At 40.5% G+C, this 21,199-nt stretch overlaps 2 protein-coding genes across 5 annotated transcripts in view; both read right to left on the bottom strand.

The window, feature by feature from the left end:
- Positions 1-2,450, bottom strand: part of GFM1 (G elongation factor mitochondrial 1) — a gene marked incomplete at both ends in the record, with an annotated part of 54,176 nt that extends 51,726 nt beyond the window's left edge. Inside the window, 2 exons of the mRNA XM_080695763.1 lie at positions 901-1,053; positions 2,403-2,450. Of these exons, the coding sequence (XP_080551889.1) occupies positions 901-1,053; positions 2,403-2,450 (201 nt within the window). The remainder of the gene's footprint in view (positions 1-900; positions 1,054-2,402) is intronic.
- Positions 2,451-8,243: 5,793 nt separating this feature from the next.
- MLF1 (myeloid leukemia factor 1) overlaps positions 8,244-21,199 on the bottom strand; it is a gene marked incomplete at both ends in the record, with an annotated part of 28,477 nt that continues 15,521 nt past the window's right edge. Inside the window, 6 exons of one of the 4 annotated variants that reach the window (XM_080696178.1) lie at positions 8,244-8,349; positions 10,931-11,069; positions 14,454-14,613; positions 16,832-16,960; positions 18,963-19,046; positions 20,680-20,724. In XM_080696178.1, coding sequence (XP_080552304.1) covers positions 8,244-8,349; positions 10,931-11,069; positions 14,454-14,613; positions 16,832-16,960; positions 18,963-19,046; positions 20,680-20,724 — 663 coding nt within the window. The remainder of the gene's footprint in view (positions 8,350-10,930; positions 11,070-14,453; positions 14,614-16,831; positions 16,961-18,962; positions 19,047-20,679; positions 20,725-21,199) is intronic. The other 3 variants (XM_080696179.1, XM_080696181.1, XM_080696180.1) reach the window with 3 other exon arrangements.

The following is a 21,199-nucleotide window of genomic DNA, read 5'->3' as shown; positions in this document are numbered from 1 at the left end:
TGGGCTCTGTTCTGAGTCCCCCTCCTCTCTGGCGCCTGGTGCTGCAAGAAAAGATGATGCCCGCGCCGTTCCACGCCGTGGCTCCGGCTGCAGCACTGCAGTCTGGTTTCTTTCTGGTGCCTCATTTTTTCAGCCCTCTTTTTCTCTGTCCCTTGTAATTACATTTTTTGTTTCTCTGCGGATGGTGTTTTCTGGCTATGAAAGGCGCTGATTTTGTGGTAATAGAGATTGGTTGTTAGAGGGGCTCATAAGCTCCGCTTTCCTCCGTCGCCATCTTCCCGGAAGTTAGTTCTAAGATTTTTAAAGTAATTTTTCTGACATGTATTTTTTAACTATTGAGTTCATACTATGTGTCATTTCAAACCCACTTAACATTATAAACATTTATCCACTATTAAAAATTATGTAAAAACTATTTTAAGAGCTACTTAATGGTACATTATGTTGATTTACTTTTCTTTTTTTTTCTCTAGTTTTTTTCATTTTTGTGTATGTGGTGCTGGAGACTGAACCCAGGGACTACATCTCTACCTCTTTTTACGTTTTATTTTGAAACAGGTTCTTCCTATGTTACTATGTGCTCGCCTGGATCCTGCAATCCTCCTATCTTAGCCTCCCAAATACCTGGATTACAGGCATGACCACTGTGCCTAGCTGATATAGCATTTTTAAAAGACATCTGCTAAGAATATTCATAGTGACTGAGAGTCTCTAGATAAATTACTGAGAATAACATTTCAAGACAAACTGAGCTCTCTCTTTGTGCCTATATCTTTGATTAAAGATTCATTGTTACCATTGTTTTTAATCTATCAGGTTTTGTGACAGTTATTAAATCAAATCTATAAAACAATTAAAATCAAGTTCTAATCAACTTGGAATCAACCAGGAATCATGTACCTCATGCATCTTTGCAATTCTGCCAGTGTAGTAAAGTACACGTTCTGTTAATGTAGTCTTCCCAGAATCAATGTGAGCCGAGATTCCAATATTTCGTATTTTTTCATTGGGTATTATGCCTGATGAACACCACCGGCAGGCCTTCCAATTAACCTGAAAAAAATAAAAGGGCTCAATTCAATGCACTTTTGATAAGGAATGATAGGCAATCAAAATGTAAGCTGTGGACATCTTTTCTCCAAATGATCCCCACAGACATGAGAAAGCTGCAAACATAGAAAAGGAAACGTTTAAACCTGCAACACCTATAACCAAAGGAAAGATGACAAAAGAAAAGGAAACGTTTAAACCTGCAACACCTATAACCAAAGGAAAGATGACAAAAGAAAAGGGTATATTCTTTAAAAAAAAATAAAGCAAAACGGGACCAAGACTTCTGCCAAATATTGGTTTGAAAATATACACGTGAGATGACATAATCAGAATGATAGCTCCTAAAAACAAGTTTAGTAGGGAACACAAGCCAAGCATGGTAGTGCACTCTTAAATCCCAGGACTTGGGAGGGTGAGAGAGGAGGACCTCAGGTTTGAAGCCAGCCTCAGCAAGTAGTGAGACACTCAGCAGCCTAGAGAAATCCTGTTTCAAAACAAACAAACAAAAAATAGCCAGATGTGGTGGTGCATGCTTATAATCTCAGTATTTAGCAGGCTGAGACAGGAGGACCACAGGTTCATGGCCATCCTCAGCATTTTAGTGAGGCCCCTGCAATTCAGTGAGACCCTGTTTCAAAATAAAGAATAAAAAACATAGGGCTGGGGACGTAGCTCAGAGGTAGAATGCCCCTGGGTTCAATCCCTAGTACCACATTAAAAAAAAAAAAAAAAAAAAGAACTGGGGCGTGTAGTGGTAGAATGCAGGTGGGTTCAGTTTCCGGGGGGGGGGGGGGAGACACAAGTTTAATTTAATCTACTAACTCCCCTCTCTCTTTTTTTTTTTAAATAATAAGGGTGCTTGAAGACTTACATGTACTATGTAGTGGTGACAATAACTCTAGTACTGATTTCCTCTACACAAAACAATTGTCTTTTCTTAAAACCACACTAGCGGGGATGCCCCTATATGTTAAGGTATCACAGGAAGCTCTCCCTACAGAACTGCACACCCCAAAGCACTGCGGCCACTTCCAGGGAGGCTGGACTGGGGGAAGGTGGGTCCCGGTCACGCCGAGGCTGGGCGGCGGGCGCCCGCTCCCGCTGTCCCACAGGCTGGTGCCCACACCCCTCGAGTCCTCCACACCTCTGGCCAGAAACACGGCAGAGAAGAGCCAGAGCGCAGCGGGCGAAGCGCGCTCGGGGCCTCGGTGAGGTCACGGGAGGCGGCGCCGCGGGCCGGGTCCCTGCACCTGGCCAGCTCCGCCCGACCGCCCGCACCCCGTGCCCGCCGCCCGGCCGGCCCGCCACCTGCACCCCGCACCTGCCTCTGTCTGCCGGCCGGCCCGCACCTGCCGTCCCCGCCAGCCCAGAGCCACCGCAGCCCGGAGGAGCCGCATGGTTAGCGGAACCCGCGACCCGAGCCGCCCTCGCCCGTACTGCGCCGGAAGCGCTCGCGTCTCGCCGGCCGCCGGCAGGAGCACTTCCGGGGCGCAGGGCGGGAGCGCGGCGACCCCTGCCGGCGGGCGGAGGAAGTGCGGCGCCCAGGTGCTCAAAACCCTCCGCTGCGTGAAGACGCGGGTCCCGAGCCCCGCGCTGTGCCTGGGTCACAGCCTGCAGCGGCGTCCGCAGCAGAGCTGGGGTGAAACTGAGGGTGCAAGGCTGCCTTCTGCGCCCGCGCGGCCTGGGAATCCGAGCGCCTGGACCCTGCGGGGACAGCTGGGGCTGCCAGGTGTGGAAGCCTGCACCTGACCCTCCGTTTGCGGGCCTGAGCCGGGTCCAGAGCCCGCTTCCCACGGGATGGAGCCCAGAGCGCCCCCCCCGCGCCCCAAGACCTCAGGAGACGGTTCGACATCCCCCCAACCCCGCCGGACGGCCCCTGTACTCCCCTGCCCCCTAACCCCCAGGATTATCCTGGAGCCTCCCTACCCACAGTAGGACTGTTTTCCCCCAAACCCAGGAGACCATTAGCAGCATTGAAGTAGAAAAAAAATTAAATACTAGGTAGAAAGGAGACACGTTGGGAAAGAGAGAAAAACATAGTTTTAAAATCTGGAAAGTTCGCAATCTCTGACTCCACCCTGCAGGGTGTGTTCTGTCGTAGGCAGAAGCCTCCAGGAGCCCACAGCCTTAATCAAAATGGTCCCTCTCCCCACTTGAGACTCAGGAAATGCTTAGTAAACAAAGGATCCTTTAGGAGGGATAGGTCAGATACCACCCAGCCACCATCGTAGATTCTGGGAAGAGAAAGTCCAGACCTCCATCAGAGCCATGTGCCCCTAGTCACCACCACCCCCATAAAAGAAGTACCCCAAATATCCCAGGGGCCTCTCTCACTCTCGAGGTGGCCTGCGCTCTCCCTTGAATGTTTATCTTCACTTTTCCTTAATAAACCTAAGATCCTTCCCCTCACCTCCAGAAAGCTAAGGGCCCCTGGAGGCCCTGGGGTGAATTTCTCTTTCCCAAACTGGGGAACTCCTTAGGACTCCAGGGATCATCCTGTTGACTAGTAACAGCATGACACAAAGACTGGAACCACATCTACTGTAAAATCCACAAGATCAGAAGCTAAGAGGCCTCAGGGAGGTCTTCCATGTGAGCGGTTCTAAATCTAAGGGCACCGTCCAGGCACTGAAGAACTTGGGTGGAGATACTAAATATCCTAGCCCCGACACGAAGCACACCAAGAGGAAACCTTTCCAAGAAAAGCTACTGGCATAGACAGAAGTCCTAACACAGGGAAACAAGCAACGGGAGAAAGAAACAAGTCTAGAAAGGGTGCTCAGATGCAAGAATTATCTCGTAAGAATTAGATCAAAAGAAATGAGCATCATGAACATTTGAGCAGGAAACATAAGCCTATAGAAACGAACTAAGCTGGGCATGGTGGCCCCTGCCTGTATCACAGTACAGGGAGGCTGAGACAGGAGGATCGCAGATTAGAGTGCAGCCTCAGCAATTTAGTGAGGCTCTTACCAACCTGGCAAGATCTTGTTTCAAAACTAAATAATAATAAATAAAAAGTGCTGGGTTTGTAACTTGAAGGTGGAATGCCCTTAGGTTCTATCCCAAGTTAAACACAGACACACACACACCCCAAGTGAAATTGAAGAGAGTCAAAGAATCAAATAGAACTTTTAGTAATGAAGAATAAACTAGCATTGACAATCTAGTGGCTGGGTAAAAAATCAGAACAGAGCTAAAGAGAGACTAAGTAAATCGATAGGTACAGCCAAAGAAACGATCCAGAAGGCAATCCAAAAGACAGGTGGAAAATACAAAAAGATTAAAACATGAGGAGCCAGCTGTGGCGCATGCTTGTTATCCCAGTACTTTGGAGGCTGAGACAGTAGGATCACAGGTTCGCAGCCGGCCTCAGCAATGAAACCCTCCCTGCTCAAAATAAAAGAATAAAACCAGGCTGGGGATGTATCTCAGAGATAGGATGTCCCATTGCCAGTAACACACACACACCCTGTTACAGAGTAAAACATTTGTCCATCCCACCTACAATTCACATGTGGAAATCCTGACGCCCAGTGTGATGGTGAGCGAGGGGCTTGGGGAGTGTTTGGGGCTTGAGGGTGGAGCCCTTGAGGTTCTTGGCTGCTTCTGCCTTGTGAGGTTTGAAGTAGTCTGGAAGAAGGTCTTCACCAGAACCCAACTATGCTGGCACCTTCCTCTCACACTCCCAACATCCCCAACTGTGACAAATAAAGGTTTAAGCCTACAGACTATGTGATGTTATAGCAGCCTGAACTGAGAGAAAAATGTAGGAATATCAGCTTCCACATAAGTAATACCATTTATACAATAGGCTGTGTGTGTGTGTGTGTGTGTGTGTGTGTGTGTGTGTGTGTGTGTGTGTGAGATACTGGGGATTGAACCCAGGGCATTCTACTTCTGAGCTATACTCCCAGCCCTATTGTTAGTTTTTATTTTGAAATGGCCTCACTAGGTTGATGAGAATCTCACTACTCTCTGAGGCTCTCCTGGGGCCTGCACACCTCTGGTCTCAGCCTTTCAAGTACTAGGATTAAAGGAGGCAGGTGTGTGTTTATATTCTATTTAAGCCTCAGTCCAGTGATATGATATGATTTTGAAGTCTCAAGGATCAAGTGAACTTAACACAGTATCTATCAATGCAGAACAAGGAAGTCTCTTTTCATTTCACTGAAACACAGGGAACAATTAAACAGGTGAAGAGCCAGGTGCGGTGGTGCATGCCTACGTAGTAGTCTCAGTACTTGGGAGGCTGAGACTGCAGATTTAAGATGGGCTGCAACAATTTAGTAAGACCGTATTTTTTTTTTTTAATGGCTGGGGGTATAGCTCAGATATAGAATGCCCCTGATTTCAATCCCCAGTACAAAACACAACACAGGTGAAGGGTGATTACTTCTTTGCACTGCTAGTATTTCCACTTAGGCAACTTAAGGGAAGTTGGCATTTACCGAAAATGAAGGAAACAATGGTTTTTGTGAACACCTATGTTTGGAATTGACAGTGGCTTTTAATCTATCTCTAGTTTCAGCAATTTAAGTTTGTATTTAATGCATGTAATTTAAATTCTAAATAAAAGTTAATTTGAAGACATTTTTCCTCAAATTTTATGGTTTTTATGAAACATTGTACATTAACATTATTTATACTAGGCAAAAATGAATGAATGTTAAAAAGAGTTAGAATGGAGGAAGAGAAGGTTTTATTAGTTTCAAATGTTAATGACCAATAATTATTTCTATAAAAATAATTACGTACCTCTAGTATAATGATAACTCGTATTAGCAAGTATTATGTCTCTAATTTGAACATATGTCAATGTATTGCCATAGATTACCAAAGTGTGGAATACTGCCCCTGGGCAGGGATGCTGGACCCATCGAGGGGGCTGGTGGTGGCCTCAGGGGCAACCGAAGGGTACTGAAAAAAAAATAAAGGTGGTGGAAGTACCCAGGGGGTGCTGAATTTCCTTTTTTCACTCATGTTTAGACTATCGGAATTTGTCACCTTTACCTCTCTGTGCTTTTTTTAGGGCACAAGTAGAATCATTGAAAAATTGTATGTATCTAATATTGTATGTATCTAATATAAAATTATACTGACCTTCACTAAATGTCACATATTTTATGAGTGTTACCTAAGAAAGCATTGTGGCCTAACCAAAAAAAAAATCAAGGCTTGTTTCAATATTTACTTGCTTTCCATGGTAAAAAATGTTGAAGGAAAAAGTATCTTACGAATTTTCCAGCTGTTATATGATATAAAGGAGACATACTGTTAAGCACAATTATTAAAGCCTGTTTTCAGATTTGAAACAATGGCTCAAGTTATCATCAGTGTAATGATTTAGGCAAAAGAAGAATAAAGTGTCTGTTGAGATTTTGCTCTATCAAGTCAATTTAGTAAAAGTGTCATTTAAAATGTATGCGTTGGCTGTCTCTCCCTCTGGAAATAGCCCACATTCTCCCTTGAATATGTATCTATTGCTTTGCCTCCAAAGATACCTCTCTTTTGAGATAGCCAGCGTTTTCTCCTAGATAGGTATCTGCTTTACCAAATAAGTTAGTCTCTGAAAAAATTTAAATAAATAAATGAATAACCAATAGGTTACAGCATGTTAAAACTGCACTGAACTGTGCAAGAGCAACTATTTTAACTAATACATGCTCAAGTAATTTGTTATAAAAATGAATACATTTGCATGTTAGTGACTAATTAAAGGCATAAAACAGACATAGAATACAGAAAATTAGACAAGTATGAGCAGTCACAAAACTAAAGAAGTATAATATATAGTTAACAATTTTATTTCTAAACTTAAAAAGAAATATACTTGGGATTATAGTGACAGTGGGTTTTTCTGTTCTTTTTTTCTTTGACAGATATAAAAATTAAGATTTTTATACTCTTATAAACTTCATCCCTAGCTTTTATAAAAATTATTAACGATTGAACTCTAGAATAAAAAGGTAGATGAAATTCTAGGTAGAGAATTCTAGGTAGAGAAAAGGTAGAATAAAATTCTAGAATAAATGGTATAATAAAGGGACAATTGTATTATTAAATACCTTGCTCAAAAAAAATGTCACCTGTCTAATAAATTTTGAGATAATCATTTTCTTTTTCAGACTACCAAATATATTTGTTTTAATTGTCAAAAAAGGATAAGCAGAGTTTCTCCAAAGGGCTTTCCAACTTTAGAATGTTAACCTTGAAGAGAGATTAAGCTGTTTGTGGGAAAGAACAGAAATATACCACCTTAAGAAGTAAAAGAGAACGATCAATATAAATTCCGACACATGTTAAGAGTATAATATAGCACCGGGCGTGGTGGTGCACGCTTTTAATCCCCGCGCTTGGGAGGTGGAGACAGGAGGATCGAGCAGGTTCAAAGCCAGCCACGCTGGCTTAAGAGACCCTGTTTCCAAATTAAAAAAAAAAAAGTATAAAATAGGTCTGGGAGTGTAGCCCGGAGGTAGAAGGGTTTCCAGGAACCCCAGTACCACCAAAAAGAAAAAAATAATAATAATAAAAAATTCTGACACATGTTAAGAGTATAATATAGAATAAAAAGGAATATATTGTATCAAATTATATCAAGACTTTGGTATAATTTAAAATACACTTTCTTTGAAAATAAACTATTTGATTATTCTTGTCCTTTGTCAAAATAATTTCTTATAAAACAGTGCTAGTTTTATTATTTTCAAAGCTTTAAGCCAGTTGGCTATATAACATGTTATAAAATTTGAGACGATATATTTGTACCTTTACCATCATCATCACAATAGTATAGTGATAATGAAAATAGTCTCTTTTTAACATTTTACTTTCTTCTAACTAATTATCAATTGTGGAAATAGCTCCATTGTCAATCTTTATATTATACAGGAATACATAGCCAATAAAAAAGTAATTGGGAAAGCGAATCAGCATGTGAGCTTTAAAAGTTAGTATGTCTTAAAGACTTACAAAATTTTACCTAATAATTTAATCACATTTTGAAAATTAAAGTTTTATTCCTACAGTGGGGACACAAAACTAGAGTTCTGAAGAACATTCAGATATCAGAAGAAAGTTGCAAAGTATATTACTGATTTAACAAGAGATTGGTCTTAATGTGTATTACCCAGCACCATTACTTTCTCTGTAGAAACAACTAAAGCTAAACAAGTCAAATGCTTGGCTATTTATTTTTTGTTGATTTTCACAGGTGATCCTTTGATGTTGAGTTTGTCCACAAAAACATTGGATCGTCTTCCACTTTCAATGGCTGGACTCTGATGAGGTCTCTCCCTAAGAAATACACACATGAATATTGACAAAATTTTAAAATAGCCAGGTGTATATAAGTCACTACAAAGATGTTAAAAAAAAATTAAGCATTTTATCTTTTTTTTGTGTGTGTGTGGGTCTGGGGATTTGAACCCAGGGGCATTCGACCTCCGAGCTATACCCCCTGCCCTATTCTTTATTCTTTATTTTGAGACAGGGTCTCACTGAGTTGCAGAGGGCCTCACTAAGTAGCTGAGGTGTCCGCGAACTGCGATCCTCTAGTCTCAGCCTCCCAAATGCTGGGATTACAAGAGTGTGCCACCACGACCAGCTAAGTTTTATCTTTAAAGTACCTTAACAGCTTTGAAAACATAAGACAATGTCCCTGAAAATTTAAGAAAGACACAGCTATTTTCCTAAGATTTGATTCTTTGCAGATTAAAGTGTACTGTAATATGGTAGTCACTAGTCACATTTGTATTTAATTAAAAGAACTGAGTTCCCCACTTGTGCCAGCTACACTTCAAGTGCGGCTCAACAGCCATGTGTGGCTAGGAACTGCCATGCTGGACACATGTATGTCTCGTTTTCACCACTGAAGAAACTCACTTGAGAAGACCTAGCACTGAACGTTTCAGGCAAAGAGAAAGTGCTGCAGTTAGGTCATCCATAATGAGCATGTTTTCTCTAATTGGACTCTGGATTTCATATTAAACTTCACACTGCTGGATTTACAACCATGAATTTTTCAAAGCAAGACACATACTATCTAAAATTAGGATGGGAGCAACTTTCAAAACCATTTAACAGAAAACATTCAGGCTCACATTCCTGAACAAGTATTTTGTATTTATTTATTTAGTGGTATTGGGGAGTGAATCCAGGGGCATTCTACCTCTGAACTACACCCCCGTCCATATTTTATTTTCAAACAGGATCTCACGAAGTTGTGGAGGGTCTAAGTTGCTGAGGTTACCTTGTGGTTCTTGATTCTCAGCTCCCCAAGTACTGATATTATAAGTGTGTTTCACCACGCCCAGCTCTGAACAAGTATTTCTTTAAAAAAAAAAAAAGTGCTGGCACATGAAATTCTACACATGGCCTCTGATGTCCCTGTTTTCCCCTCATTCCTCTCTGCAAGGCCTCCACCTTCTGCAGCAATCCTCCACTCATCCAACTGAGAACAGACTTTGGGTTTAAGGCCTGGTGAACTCGGTTTCCCTCCCTCCTTCCCTCCGTCCCTCCCTTTCTCTCCTTCTGTAGTTTCATAAAAATAATTATAGTGTATCTTTTCCTTAGGAGGATTTTGGCCTCTATATTCTGAAGCACAGTTTGTTAGTGAGTTACTAACTATACAATGGTAAAATATTATTGGGCTTCAGATACAAATTTAAATTTGTGTTGAATACTCTAATGTAAAATTTTTTACAACTTTCAAAAGAGAATATAACTTAAATGTTTATCATATCCCCTGGAAAAGTGCATGTATTGGCAATACAAAAATATGCAGAGGAGAAATCACTGAATCAGGGCTTTAATTTTATCAGTGGGCAAACCATTGGATTAATGATCTGAATGGATTTACCGGGTGGTCGTGTAGGCAGGTTTGGTGTGGCTAGAGGAGGAGGAGGGTCACTGGGGAACTTGGCCTTGAGAACTTTATCGGTTGCTGGCACTTCTAGTCACTCTCTCTGCTTTCTGGCTGCCATGATAAGCTGAAGTCCTCTGCCTCACTCCATGCAGCCATGATGTCTACCTTGGAGTTGGCTGACTATGAACTATACCTTGAAACCCTGAGCCCAAACAAACCTTTCCTCCTCTGTGTTATTTGTATCAGGTATGTTGGTCACAGCCACAAAACAGAAGACCAAAACAAGTAAAATTACATAACATTTCTTCAAAAGATCCTTTAAAAAACACTGTAACAGAACCAGTCTAGGTGTCCATCAACAGGTGAACAGATTACAAAATTATGGGATACACACACACACAATGGAATTCTACTCAGCAATAAAGAAAATTATATACAGGAAAATGGATGAATGACCTGGAGAACGTTAATTAAGATTAGCCAGTCACAGAAATGCCATATGTTTTCTTTCCTCTGTGGAATCTGGAGTAATGAGGATACCAGAGGGACTTTAGATAAAGGACGGGAAACCCCATTTGAGCCATAGAGGGGGCCTAGAGGGTAGTGGTGGGGTAGGGGAAGAAGAATCAGTGAAGGAAAGACTTCTGTCGACATAATGAACATATGTGAAATCATCAATGCCAATCTTAAATCATGTGTGGGGAAGGAGAAGGAGTGGGACGGGGGAGCTCGCCAAGTGCTGTGTGATGTATGTCCATGTCACTCTGAACTACATTATGTGTAAGACTACAATGCACCAATAAAAGTTTATTTTGACAAACACAGATGTGGTGACAGATGCCTCTAACCCCAGTACTTGGGACAGAGACAGGAGGATCACAGGTTTGAGGACTGCCTTGACAATTTAATGAGACCCGGTTTCAAAATAAAAATAAAATAAGGCTGGGAGAATAGAATGCCCTTGAGTTCAACTCTCAGTACCAAAAAAAAAAAAAAAAAAGTAACTTTTACCTTCTTCTAAGTTCTCGGGATCCTGAACTCTCATGACCAACACTTCGCATTCTGGTGTTTTCAAGATTGCGCCCTGGTCCTCCTGGTTTGTACTTCAAAACCTCATACTGCCACTCGTCATCAAAAGCATGAGCATCACCTGCATCAGACATGAAAACACAGGGATTAGGTACTGATGATCAGCTGCATCGCTGCCCAGCCACCCCATGCTAACCTGTGTTTGCATCAGCATAACCCTGACAGGCAGAAGGCTGCTCCGGATACAAACGTCTATGTTTGGGATGATATTTCCCTTCCTGTTTGTCCCTCTCCTATTTCTGCTGGTATCTGGTTTCTCATCTGCCTGAGTATCACGTTATTCCAGTGGACAGGCTGACCTGATTACATGGCCTCAGAAAGACTCAGGCTTCCTCCTGAGTCCTCACAGAGGCTGGTGTCCCTGTGTCCTGGGAATCTCCTCTGCAGCCAGCATTCCTATTCACTTCACCATCTCCCTGTCTATCCTGAGCTGCGCTGTCCACCAGCTCTGCAGGCTGCTCGGCTTCACTGTCCATTTATGGTGTGATGACGCAGGGAATCTAACTTCCTTAACAGTAGCATCTCACAGATGACAGCTCTTGTTCTTTCAGAATAATGTGTTACTAGACTAAAATAGCTTCCATCTTACTGCAGAATTTTTTTTTTTTTTTTTTGGTACTGGGGATTGAACTCAGGGTCATTCTATCGCTAAGGTATATCCCCAGCCACATTTTTTATTCTTTATTCTGAAACAGGGTCTTACTACGCAGTGGAGGGCATAAATAGCTGAGGCTGGCCAGAAACCTGCAATCCTCCTGTCTCAGCCTCCCAAATTCCGGGATTACAAACCTGCACCACCACACCCAACTCTTATTACATAATTTTATCAAACTCTCATATCAATAGAATTCCTTTTTCCAAAATGATAGCATAATTTAAATCATTTACTATGATATTGTAATTTAAATCTTTTACTATTTTTCTTTATTTGAAATACCTACTTAAAATAGGAGCTCAATATAACTAAATTTAAATATGATTTCACTTATATATTAATAATAAAAGCTTGATTATTCTTAGTGGTTAAAATAAAATTAGCTTAAATTTAATAAATTATAATACATTTTAACATAGTTGAAAGACTAGGACATGGAAAGGGCTTAAAAGCATTGAAGAATAAATATGATCTAGAAAATAAAAATATTTATTTCATAAATTCATACATATGTATAAAATGTTATCTGGAATATACCACAAAGTAACTTTTTTTTTTGTACTGAGGATTGAACCCAGGGGCAATTTACCTTTGAGCCACATCCCAGCCTTATTTCTTTAACCTGCTATCTTTCTGTTTCAGCCTCCCAAGTACTGGTATTGCAGGCACATGCCACCAAACCTGGCTCAGAAATTAAAATCTTATATATACAAAAGCCTAAGTGTTTAAAATATGAATAGTTTAAGAAAATTATAGGCTACTCCTGATAAAACTTTTAAATAACCACTTGGAATGTTTTGAAAAATCATAAAATAAGCCAAGTGTGGTAGCCCATGCTTGTAATCCCAGTCCTGGAGAGGCTGAAATGGGAGAATCACAAATTCATGGCCAGCCTCAGAAACTTAGTGAAGCCTTCTACAACTTAGTGAGGCCCTGTTTCAAAATAAAAAAAATAGAACTGGGCTGGGGTATAGTTTGGAGGTAGAATGCCCCTGGGTTTCATCCCCAGTATTACAAATAATAATAATAATGTGTTTATAATTATTAATGGTGAGTTAAAGTAAGCACAATAAAACCATACAGATAGTAAAATATTGCAGTTCAGGGACAGCCTCAGCTACTTAGTGAGGCCCTCTGCAACTTAGTGAGACACTGTTTCAAAATAAAGAATAAGAGCTAGGCATGGTGGCACACGCTTGTAATCCCCATGCTTGGGAGGCTGAGACAAGAGGATCGCTCAGGTTTGAAGCCAGCCTCCGCTGGCTTAAGAGACCCTGTTTCCAAATAAAAAATATAAAATAGGTCTGGGAATGTAGCCCGGAGGTAGAAGGCCCCTGGGTTCCACCCTAATAGCACCAATAAATAATAAATAAATTAATTAATTAATTAATAAAGGAATAAGAAATAGGGCTGGGGATGTAGCTCGGAGGTCAAATGCTCCTAGGGGGGTTCCATCCTCAGACCCCCCCCAAAAGAGTATGTATGGAACGTTGCCCAGTATAGTGGTGTACATCTGTAATCCCAGCAACTCTGGAAACTGAGACAGGAGGATGGCAGGTTTGAGACTAGCCTCAGCAATTTAATGACACTCAGCTGGGAGTGGTGGCACACACCTGTAACCCCAGCACTTGGGAGACTGAGACAGGAGGATTGCAGGTTCACAGCCAGCTTCAGCAACCTCATGAGATCCTCTGAAACTTACGGAGTATCTGTTTCAAAATTTTTTAAAAAATGGAACTGGGGGTGTAGCTCAGAGGTAAGTGCCCCTGGGGTTCAATCTCCAGTACCAAAAAAAAAAATATATTAATGATATTCACAGTAACCTAGTGAGAGGGTTTCAAAATAAAAAAGAGCTAAGGTGTAGCTTGGAGGTAGAATGCCCTTGGGCTCAATCCCAAGTTAAGAAAAAAAAGTATATAAAACTATTGCAGCCAGGCGTGGTGGCGCACGCACTTGGGAGGCGGAGACAGGAGGATCACGCAGGTTCGAAGCCAGCCTTGCTAGTTTAAGAGACCCTGTTTCCAAATAAAAATATAAAAAGTAGGTCTGGGAGTGTAGCCTGGAGGTAAAAGGGTTTCCAGGAACTCCAGTACCACCAAAAAAATAAAAAAAAAAAACCAAAAAATAAAAAACTATTGTATATAAAACTATTGGGAAGAAATACACTAAAAGTTAGTGGTATTTGAGTTGGGATTACAGATGATTTTTATCTTCTTCTTTATAATTTTTAATGTATTTCCTTGATAATCAAAAATATTTAAAAACTAATTTTACCTATTGACAATATTGATAAAATTACTAATTCAGAAGATTCCATTTTACAACTATAAAATGAGAAAAATAAATGATACTCCACGCTGCTATAAACACTGTAAAAACATCTACTAGATGGCAGTGGTGCCACATCTGTACTTCCAGTACTTGGGAGGCTGTGATAAGAGGATCACAGGTTCAAGACCAGCCTCAGTAACTTAGCAAGACTCTCAGCAGCCTAGTGAGACCCTGTTTCAAAATACAACATAAAATAGGGCTGGGGGAGGAGCTCAAAGGTTAGAATGCCCCTTGGGATTCAATCCCTAGTACCACAAAAAGCAAAACAAAACAACAAAAAAAAAAAAAAAAAAAAAAACAGATCTACTGTTAAATGATGAAATCACAATTTTCTTACTCAAAGTGTGCTGTACACATTTTTCATAACCTACATCTTTTCACAAAAATGTTTCTGTAAAAACAAGTTCTACAAATGCAGCTGCTACTTGATGAGAAAGTAAAGGTTTGCCAGTAACCTACTTTCACTCATATTGATGAACTCCTGATTGACCTCTTCATCCCCAGTCTTGCTGTTCTTTGATTTTTTAATGACATGAGCTCGGTCATGGATATGATGACCGACAGCCATTTTTTCTAGTCCACTGTCAGAATCTCTCATTGCTCGCCTGGTTTCCTTTATCTGTAAAAATAAAGAAAACATGTTATTTGGCTAAAATTTAAATATTTGTAGAACAGACTGGATTTAATTCTCAATGCCCAGGGCTTATTTACTTATTGAGGTGATGCCATGCTCTAATGTTCTAAAAGTAATGAGTTAACTATACCAGTTCTACTATCAATTTGTGGTAAAACTGGTAGTTTGGCTCAGATTTTCTGGACTGCTTAAAATGAAAATGTCAAGGACAAACAGAACCAATACAATTTCACCATTTTCTAAGTTGCAATAAAATATTAAGAGTACTTTGGTAAACGTGAAATTTAGTGCTTTCAACACCTGTCTCGGACAGTGTAACAGATGGACGCTCACACTGGCATAGCCGACGGATGAGGCCGACTAGCTATTCATCAGTCATGTGGATGGGCTTCAGTCTCTCGGTTCCCACCTATCAATTTCATGGAAGTGATATTAGAATACTAATGATAGTCAAATAATATTAACCTGATTGGATGTGAAATACATTGTTTACATTTAAGACATTATTGCTCTTAGAAAATGAAAATTAAAATGTGTGATAAATTTGTTGAACTATTGCAAAAGAATCATTAAAAATGTGTGGGTTTATTTTGATTTTTTTTTTTTTGTATTGGGATTGAACCCAGGAGTACGCCACTTCTGACCTACATTTCTAGCCCTTTTAGCCTTTTTACTTTGAAAATTTTGTTATTATTTTATCTTTTTATTTTAAATTGCCAAGGCTGGCCTCAAACTTGCAATCCTCCTGTCTCAGCTTCCTGAGTACTGAGATCACAAGCACACACTACCACACTTAGCAGGTGTGTTTAAAAACTAAAACATGAACTACCTCATAAGTATTAGTCTGGAAAACCTAAAATTATACTACCACTACTAACAAGGACATGGGAAAAGTGAATTATCATACCAGTTTGTAGACACCAACAATTTTAGTCACTGCGGAATTAGTAACAGTAATTTCTAGGTAAAGCTGAAGATACACACACCCTACAGCCCAACAATACAATTCCTAGATCCTTATACGGGGAGACAGGTATAAAGATATATTAGTACAAAATTAGACACATTTAAACATCAATAGAAATGTGCATAAAATGCGATACATTTATATTTTGGTACCATATAAAAGTTAAAATAAAGAAATGAGGGATACATGTATCCACCTGAACAAATCTCAGAAGCACACTGTTGAGCAAAGACAATCTGCAGAAGACACATGCAACAATGATACCATTCACCGGGCATGGTGGCACAAGCTTCTAACTCTAGTACCTGGGAGGCTGAGACAGGAGGATTGCAGGTTCAAGGACAGCCTCAGCCAGTGAGACTTGTTGAGACTCTCATTAACCTAGTAAGCTCCTGTTTCAAAATAAAAATAAAATAGGGCTGGAGGTATAGGTCAGAGGTAGAATGTCCTCGGGTTCAATCCCCAGTGCCACACAAAAATGACACCATCCATATAAAGTTTAGAAGCCTGCATAAATAATCCATTATATCTTATGATACATACATAAATACTACAATTATAAAAACATCCATGAGAAAGATAAACTCTAGACAGAGAAATACATGGTTGTGTCTAAAGAGGGACAAAGGGAAAAAAGACCTAGACAACTTTAACTCTATCTGTAACATTTTTGCTTAGAAAGAAAACAGACAAGTTGAATCAAATAGAAAAATAAATGTTATAATTTGAATAAATTGGAAGGTGGCAATATGGTATTCATTACACATTCGTCCTCTACTCTTGAAAGACTTCATTAAAAATTAACTTATGTCAAATACAAACTATAGACATTTATCTCATGAAATAAAGGCTTCTTTTAGTATCTGTACTGTCAATATGTGAAGGCAATAGACAACAGATTTTTTTTTTTTTTTTTTTTTTTTTTGCGGGTCTGGGGATGGAACCCAGGGGCATTTGACCTCCGAGCTATACCCCCTGCCCTATTTTTTATTCTTTACTTTGAAACAGGGTTTCACTGAGTTGTGGAGGGCCTCACTACATGAAAGGAGTCGCCCTCAAAGGAACTGAAATTGCCACAAACTTAATGAACATAATGGATTCCAGGGACGCTGGCCTTACCACTGAGCCTGCCTCCCACCACTCTGTACCACATCAAATCCTAGTAATTAACCCCTGAAATGAGGCAATCTACCCCACAACTTTATAAAGCTCTGAGAATGCATATCCAATACTTACTCCACCTGGAGCCCTGCGGGTTTGAGTTGAGGCCTGGAAAACCTTGGGCGGTTCATCGCCTACTTTGGAGTAAGTCATAACTGAAGAAGAACAAAATGAATGTCCATTTGGATCCATTGAAAGTTGACCCTAGAGGCAAAAGCAAAATAGAAATTCAGAGTCCAGCTGGACATGAAGAATTCATGCCAAAGGGTTCAAATAATCAGCACTATCATTTCCCAGGATTCCACACTATCAATGTGGCTTATTCAATTGGCACCCCAGGACATCTACCTCCTTAATCTTTTGGTAACAACTCCCACTTAAGAATAACAACACAAGCTGGGCATGGTGGCACACACTTGTAATCCCAGGATTCAGGAGGCTGAGACAGGAGGATTGCGGTTCACAGACAGCCTCAGCTACTTAGTGAGGCCCTTTGCAACTCAGTGAGACCCTGCTTCAAAAATAAAAAGACTAAAAAATAGGGCAGCGGGTGTAGCTCAGGTAGAATGTGCCTGGGTTCCATCCCCAGTACCGCAAAAAAAAAAAAAAAAAAGAATAACAACACATTATTCAGAGATCATTAGGTCTTCAGGTCCTTCTGGGTCAGACTTAATGATGCAATGCCCTTGAGATGGGTTATACCTCCAGTCAGTGGCTGACCCATGAACAATCTTGCCAATGTCTAACCAATAAGCAATGCACCAGGAAGTTTCATACCTTCTGTGGGTGTCAGATTGCTACTACAATCATTCATAATGGCCTAGATTTAGGCATTGTGAAAAAGTCTATAGAATTCAAACTTGATGACTATACTGATTAGGTCTTCTTCAGACAGAATCAAGTTTTTCTTACATTAATACTATGAGTATAATAGTAGAGTACTAGTTCTAATTGATAAGTATTTGGGCTGTGTGAACCTAATCTAGTACCTAAACAACATTTTCAGAGTTTTTAAAATTTTTTTTGGACTGGGGATCAAACCCAGGGTGGTGCGATTGCCAGGCAAGCACTTTGCCACTGAGCTACATCCCAGTCCGAGTATTTTTTTTATATTAAAAGTTAATTTCTAGCTGGGCGTGGTAGTGCACGCTTGTAATCCCTGTGCTTGGGAGGCTGAGACAGGAGGATCACACAGGTTCGAAGCCAGCCTCAGCTACTTAGTGAGGCTCTCAGCAACTTAGTGAGACCCTGTTTCCAAATAAAATATAAAACAGGTCTGGGAGTAGAGCCCAGAGGTAGAAAGCCTCTGGGTTCCACCCCCAGTACCACCAAAGGAAAAAAAAAAAAAGTTAATTAGTTGCTACAAATCCTTTTAAGCAGTTTATAAATAATAAAAATATGAAAAGTCATATAAAATGTTTACTTACAATAGCGATTTAGCAGAATAAATGTTTTAGAGGTTGAAATTTTTTAACTGTAAAAAGTAATGTTGTTTTTCAAACATGTAGGTTACAAAATAAATTTAATGGGATATAAACAGGATTTTTTTTTTTTTTTTTGGTGGTATTGGGGTTCCTGGAAACCCTTCTACCTCCGGGCTACACTCCCAGACCTATTTTTATACTTTTTTATTTGGAAACAGGGTCTCTTAAGCCAGTGCGGCTGACTTCAAACCTGTGCGATCTCCCTGTCTCTGCCTCCCAAGCACGGGGATTACAAGCATGCGCCACCACGTCCAGCTATAAACAGGATTTTTTAAAAACATGGAATAAAATAGAAAATATCAGCACATGCAGGTCCATAAATACTGTAGTGGGAGTAATATGTAAGATTTTTTTTTTTTTTTTTTTAGCTACTGTGGGTTATGGTAAAAAATATTTGAAAGTCAGCTGGATTTGGTGGCGCATGCTTGTAATCCCAGTATCTGGAAGGCTGAGATGGGAGGATCATGATTCGGGGACAGCCTCAGCTACTTAGGCCCTCTGTAACTTAGTGAGACCCTGTTTCAAAATAAAGAATAAAAAATAGAGCTGAGGGTGTAGCTTGGAGGTAGAATGCCCCTGGGTTCCATCCTCAGTACAGCAAAAATAAATAAATAAATAAATAAATAAATAAATAAATAAATAAATAAATATTGAAAGCTGCTGGAATATAGGGTACCAATGACTGAAAACAGTGCTCTCATGGCTTTATTTTTAGTACTTACAAAATTTCTTTGTAATTCCTGCATACTGTTTCGCATATTTAACATCATTCGGTCCATTGCCTGAAAAGGGTTGACATCTGTGCGCTACAGAATATTAGGAAGTATGTTATTAACCACAAAATACAACACAAAAGAAACAACATCAATCTTCCCCAAACAGCTGAAAACTCCCCCCACAAGTCATTCAATGGGCTCTCATGCAGTAATCAACCAGGCAAAAATAATTTTAAAAGTACCAAATGGGAATGACTTAAGGACAAAATTGAAACATATGCGAAATGCCACGTGTCTGGCATACATGATAAGTTAACTGTAAACGCTGCAAATATACACATGCACAGCTGCACACACATTCACACATGCACATTTGAATCCACAATCATTCATCAGCTTTCTTAACGCACTATTTTGTTGATATCAAATATTGAGTAGTATGTTCTGGGCTGGAACAGCTCTCGCATAGAGTTGCTTCCAAATTTTTCCTCCTTCCTCCTCAATTCTGCATCACGTAAATAAGTACAACTTGGGTGTACACCAGCGTCACGTCCGCCAGTGCCATACGGCTACAGAGACCCCCGAGAGGCCCGCCCCTCCCGCCACAGCAGAGTCCACACTCCACCAACACCCTTCAAGTTCAGCCTAAGAGAGGACCAGCAGGCCACACCCTTGCAACGCGACCGAGGACACGCAGAAGCTGAAAATTCCTCTGCAACGGGCCTCCTCCCCCCTCTACCTCCACAGCTCTGTGTTAAGCGCTTTTCCTCCATCTGTGCAGACAATGCATGTGGAACTCCCTGATCATTTTACTGACAACTGTGATATAACTGTTTTTTTTTTTTTGTCATTTGCCACACTAAAACCTCTAGTCAGGAAGGACAGATATTATATATCAAACTTGGGGAGACAAGTGGCTTAAAGCCAGCACAGAAGAATTAAGAGAAATACTTTATGAGAACAGATACAAATGTTCCAAATGCATGCTATTGGCTACTGCTCCTCAGGATGCTTTTAGGTGTGTAACACAGCTCCAGAGCCAAAGCCTGTGGGACCAGGGGCGGAGCGATGCCAGCTGGACAGCAACTATGCTGTGTGTGGGCAAGAAAGAGCAGCAGACACAGGCTGTGGGGAACTCCTCGGTTTGGGACGCGGGCAGTCTTAGCACTGCTAGTCTCACTGTTGGGACAGTTACCATAAGCAGGTGGAGTATCCAACTTTTTTCTTTTTTTTTTTTTTTTTTTTTTTTTTTTGGTGGTACTGGGGTTCCTGGAAGCCCTTCTACCTCCGGGCTACACTCCCAGACCTATTTTTACATTTTTATTTGGAAACAGGGTCTCCTAAGCCAGCGCGCGCGGCTGGCTTCGAACCTGCGCGATCCTCCTGTCTCTGCCGCCCAAGCGTGGGGATTACAAGCGCGCGCCACCACGCCTGGCATGAGTATCCAACTTTTAAACACAACTACGCAGACCCCTTGGCAAATCAAATGAGTATTTATCAAAATCTACTTTTTATCTCTGAAGACTTTCACGTGACTGACTTCAGAAAACACGTGCCTAAACACTGTAAGATAAAGTTAAAAACTGAGATAAAAGTTTTCAGTACAAATCTTTAAAAATCCTATAAAAGTTAGTGAAATACATGCAAATCCAATCTGAGTTACTGAGAAATAAATATTTTTCAGAAAATACTGCTAAAATGATTTATGTTACGTGATACGAACCATACCACCAAAACTGCTGAAAGGCACAAGAGAAAAACTCGTTGCCTAAAAAGATAATATCCCATTAATTTTTGCTGATATTTATTATATAATAGTCCCTTACAAAATTAAAAACTACATAGCTCAGAGCTACTAACATTATAGAACTAATGAATCAAACAAAGACTCAATGTAAAGCCAGGAGAATGCCCCAGTGTTCAATCCCCATAATTACTAAATAAATAAATAAATACCCAATGTTTTAAATTATCTGTTCATGCCGGGCGTGGTGGCGCACGCTTGTAATCCCCGCACTTGGGAGGCAGAGACAGGAGGATCGTGCAGGTTCGAAGCCAGCCTTGCTACCTTAAGAGACCCTGTTTCCAAATAAAAAAAATATAAAAATAGGTCTGGGGGTGTAGCCCGGAGGTAGAAGGGTTCCATCCCCAGTACTACCAAAAAAATTAATAATAAGTAATCTGTTCATTAGTCATTGTAGATTCTGGCAGTCAAATATGAAGCCATTTATTTCTTGAAAATA

This window comes from Muscardinus avellanarius (genome assembly GCF_963383645.1).
Source record: "Muscardinus avellanarius genome assembly, chromosome: 5".
Classification (NCBI taxonomy): domain Eukaryota; kingdom Metazoa; phylum Chordata; class Mammalia; order Rodentia; family Gliridae; genus Muscardinus; species Muscardinus avellanarius.
The sequence above is the reverse complement of the archived record's forward strand: the minus strand, read 5'-3'. Positions and strand labels throughout refer to the sequence as shown.